The sequence below is a fragment of the Echinops telfairi genome, unplaced genomic scaffold (assembly GCF_000313985.2).
Source record: "Echinops telfairi isolate 266 unplaced genomic scaffold, ASM31398v2 ScPeMD7_7469;HRSCAF=8507_1, whole genome shotgun sequence".
Taxonomy (NCBI): domain Eukaryota; kingdom Metazoa; phylum Chordata; class Mammalia; order Afrosoricida; family Tenrecidae; genus Echinops; species Echinops telfairi.
Genome location: NW_022111373.1, coordinates 33970924 through 33974722, shown reverse-complemented (window position 1 = coordinate 33974722; position 3799 = coordinate 33970924). Strand labels below are relative to the sequence as shown.

The window sequence follows — 3799 nt, the reverse complement described above, 5'->3', positions numbered from 1 at the left end:
GTCTGTAGTTGTAGAAAAAAGTGTCCTATGTTATAGATCTCTGAAATTAATATCTTTATGCTTTAGATATTAATCATTAGAAAAACTTTAAAGACCATCCTGGTGTGGATATAAATTATGTTAATTTAAAACAGAGCTTTAAAAAGTTAATGAAATAATTTTTCTGTATACTGATGTTTGTTTTAATGTCTACAGCCTAACTTATATGGTGGCAATGCCTTTCTATTCTGCAAGCCTAATTGAGACCGTACAGGTAAGCTGTTGCTTTACTGTCATTTTTTAGTTAAAAATGTATATTTGTAATTGTCGATATATTTATTGTGTGTATATGCATAGTGAAAACTTAAGGCAGTATACTTTTCAGACATGTATATATCACATAATCCTTTACACATTGCTGATGTGTATATATCTGTGCAAACTTATTTCACACTTTATCCTTTCCATAGTCAACTATACTTTTCATTCTGGAATCTCAGATGTCTCAGCTTTAACCTTACTCTGAATACGAAGAATCTGTAGTTTCCAACTTTTTATGGCCCTTGTGGAACAACTCAAAGGGTTATGGCTTATCCTAGTACAATAAATTACTAATTCCCTGAGAATAAATCATGATGGATGAATAGCCTAACAGTGGGGGGGGGGACTCCATATGTAGTTTGCTCATAGCATTCTTTGTAAATATACCTTGTAAAGGAGCTCTTGTGGCATAGTGGTTACACTTTAAGCTACTAACTGAAAGGCAGCAGTTCAAAACCACCAGCCAGCTCTGAGGGAGAAAGACAAGGCTTTCCACTCCTGTGTAGTTAGTCTCAAAAACTAACGGACAGTTAGTTCTACTCTACTGCCACCATGAGTAAGAATGGACTAGATGCCAGAGAGTTTTTGAGTTTTAATGAACATTTGATGGTATATGCATGTTAAGTATTGCAAAACTGAATATCTAAACCATACTCACTGCCACTGGGTTAATTCATACTCATAGCATAGAACTGGGCCATAGGGTTTCCAAGTATGTAATTCTTTACAGAATCAGACTGCCACATGTATCTCCAAAGAGTAGCTGGTGAGTTCACACCGCCCACCTAGCAGTTTAACAACTTAAACCGCTGTGTGACCAGGATTCCTGACTGTATTCTTTCTGACCACATGATGGCGCCTCAGGACATTGAATTAAATGTCATATTTTCTCAGGCCCTTCCTGGGTTTATGTTGCTTAGGCATGCTTACATTAACACTTACATATATAGATATCTATATATAGATATCTATATAGAGAGAGATATATGTACACACACACACATCCCAATGTTTCTGTTATTTTTTTGACAGAATTCCGCTGGACTGACCCTTAGTCTTCTCATTGCTCTTTTTCACTATTTCTTCTGACCACATTTTAAAATTTATGATTACTGTTTTTTAATGATTTCATTACGTTCTTGCTACCCAAATACACTGGCAGATTTCTTATCCCCTTGCATTGGATGTATATTGAAAAATAATATCTAACCTTCGTGTGCTTTAGAGTTTACAGACCTATCACTCTATGAGAGATCCTCTTAGAGACAAAGAGAAATGGAAAATACTTGACTTATTAAAGAACCTAAACAGCATGTTCTCATAGGAAAATAAGAGACTCATGTAAGAATTTCATTTCTCTACTTCCTAGCTTTATGAGTTTGGGTGAATTACATAACATTTTAAAATCTTTAGCTTTGTCCATAGAATGGAAATGTCATTTTAATAACTAACTTATGAAAATTAAACTAATTATGTAAAATGGCTACTTCTCTCTCTCTCTATATATATATATATATCATATATATATATATGTGTGTGTGTGTGTGTGTGTGTGTGTGTGTGTGTGTGGTTGATTTCTTTATGTTTGTTTTTAACCCAATTTATATTACTATGCCAGGTGTTGTCCCTTCTGTTGTTGTTTTTTTTCTCTAGAAATATCCAGCATGCCCGCCCCCAGCCTCCCCAAAGGCTTGAGTATCCTCCTCCTCTTTCGGCAGTCCTATCTCTTACTGTATCATTAGGCTCAATCCTTGACCCTCGTTTTATCCTATGCTCACCCTTCTGGGAAGCTGATTTATTCTCATGAATCCTTTAAACTTTAATCTTCATGTGAATGACATCCATCTTCACCTCAAACTCAATTTGTACTAACAATCTCATTTTTCTGAAAAATAAGCTCCCTTTAAAACTGTTTTTCCTTTTCTATTAATGGCATTATTGTTATTTTCAACTTAAAACTCTAAACTTTAGTTTTCTGTTGTTATATTTTTTAAGTAGTAAAGTGTATGTGACAAAATATTTATCATTTCAACATTTTTATGTGTATAATTTAGTAACACTAATTAGGCTCACCATGTTATATAAGCATCCCCACTCTCCAAGTTTCTCTATCATTCTTAAAAGAAACTCAATGCCTTTTAAGCAATAATATTGCTTTTCTTTCTCTCACCCAACTCTATTAGCCATTAAAAAATGTGGTCTCTATGCGTTTGCCCTTTTGGAATATTGGGCATATATTTTATACATATAAATATGTATTGTATATGTATACAACATGTGTATATAATATATGTGTATATAGTACATATTGTTACACTTATAAAATATATGTTCTATTTTGTCTGACTTTGCCTTTTAGAATCATGTAGGACATAAGTACTAAAGTTAAAGCCTATTTAAAACCAAAATACCATAAAACCGCCCCTTATATTTGCCCATGAGAATACCTGTATTGAAATTATTTCTTTTCATTATATGTCATTGAGTTAGTATCGAGTTTATTAGAGAAGCAAAACTAGTGATGCATACAAGTGTGTATAAAAGAAACTAACTCATTATTACATCGACTTCTAGTGACCCTATGGAGAGAGTAGAATAGCCCCCATAGGTTTCCAGGGCTAGAAATCTTAACAAAAGCAGAAAGCTTCATATTTCTCCTGCAGAGTGACTAGTAGGTTAAAACTACTGGTTTTGGAATTAGCAGCCCAACATGTAACATGCTCTGCCACCAAGGGTTCTAACATGGGTATAGAGAAAGAAATATATATATCGAGAAAATGGCTTATACTGTTGTAGAAGCAGGCACGTTCTAAGTCCATCAGTTAGATGTCAGGTCAAGAGTTTGCCCTGATCTGAATAGCTGTGGTGGCTGACGAACCCAAGCTCGACAAAAAGATGACAGGTTGGTGCAGAGGTGAATGAATCCAAGGCTCAGCAGGTCAATAAGATGAATGCAGGATCTAGACCCAGCAAAGAAGCAAGCAAGCAAGCTTTTCCACGGCATCCACTTACGTAGGAAGCTGACCAGACCCCTAAGGAAACAGCATCAGTGCTGTAACCTTAGTAAGGGTGTTGCATCCCACCTTAATCTTTTAGCTGATTGACTGTGATTGAATTTTGTTAGGTCAGGCAATTAAAGATAATTAGGTATTAACCAGTAAAACCATCGAGAATCCTGGCCCAACTGGGTTGACACAAAATAGAATTATAACTGTCTAAAAATCTTTTGAGTCCTAGGTGAAGAAACAAACTCCTTATCGTTACATTTAGAATTTACTACAGTATTGACCAACTCATTACAAACTTCCTGAGCTTTTGTCTCTCTGGGAATGTCTTAATTTCAACCTAACTCTTGAAAGACAGTTTTAGTGGAAGTAGAAATCTTGATTGACAGGTGTTTTTTTTTAAAGCATATTAATTACATTACATTACTGACTTGTGATATCAAGGTTCTGAAGACAAATTAAGCGGTGAATCTTATTGATGGACCCTTATATGC

At 34.9% G+C, this 3799-nt stretch overlaps 1 protein-coding gene across 1 annotated transcript in view; it reads left to right on the top strand.

The window, feature by feature from the left end:
• The window catches only part of SLC25A46 (solute carrier family 25 member 46), a 24470-nt gene that overhangs the window by 17404 nt on the left and 3267 nt on the right, over positions 1-3799 (top strand). The window contains exon 5 of the mRNA XM_004706638.2: positions 196-253. Within this exon, the coding sequence (XP_004706695.1) occupies positions 196-253 (58 nt within the window). The remainder of the gene's footprint in view (positions 1-195; positions 254-3799) is intronic.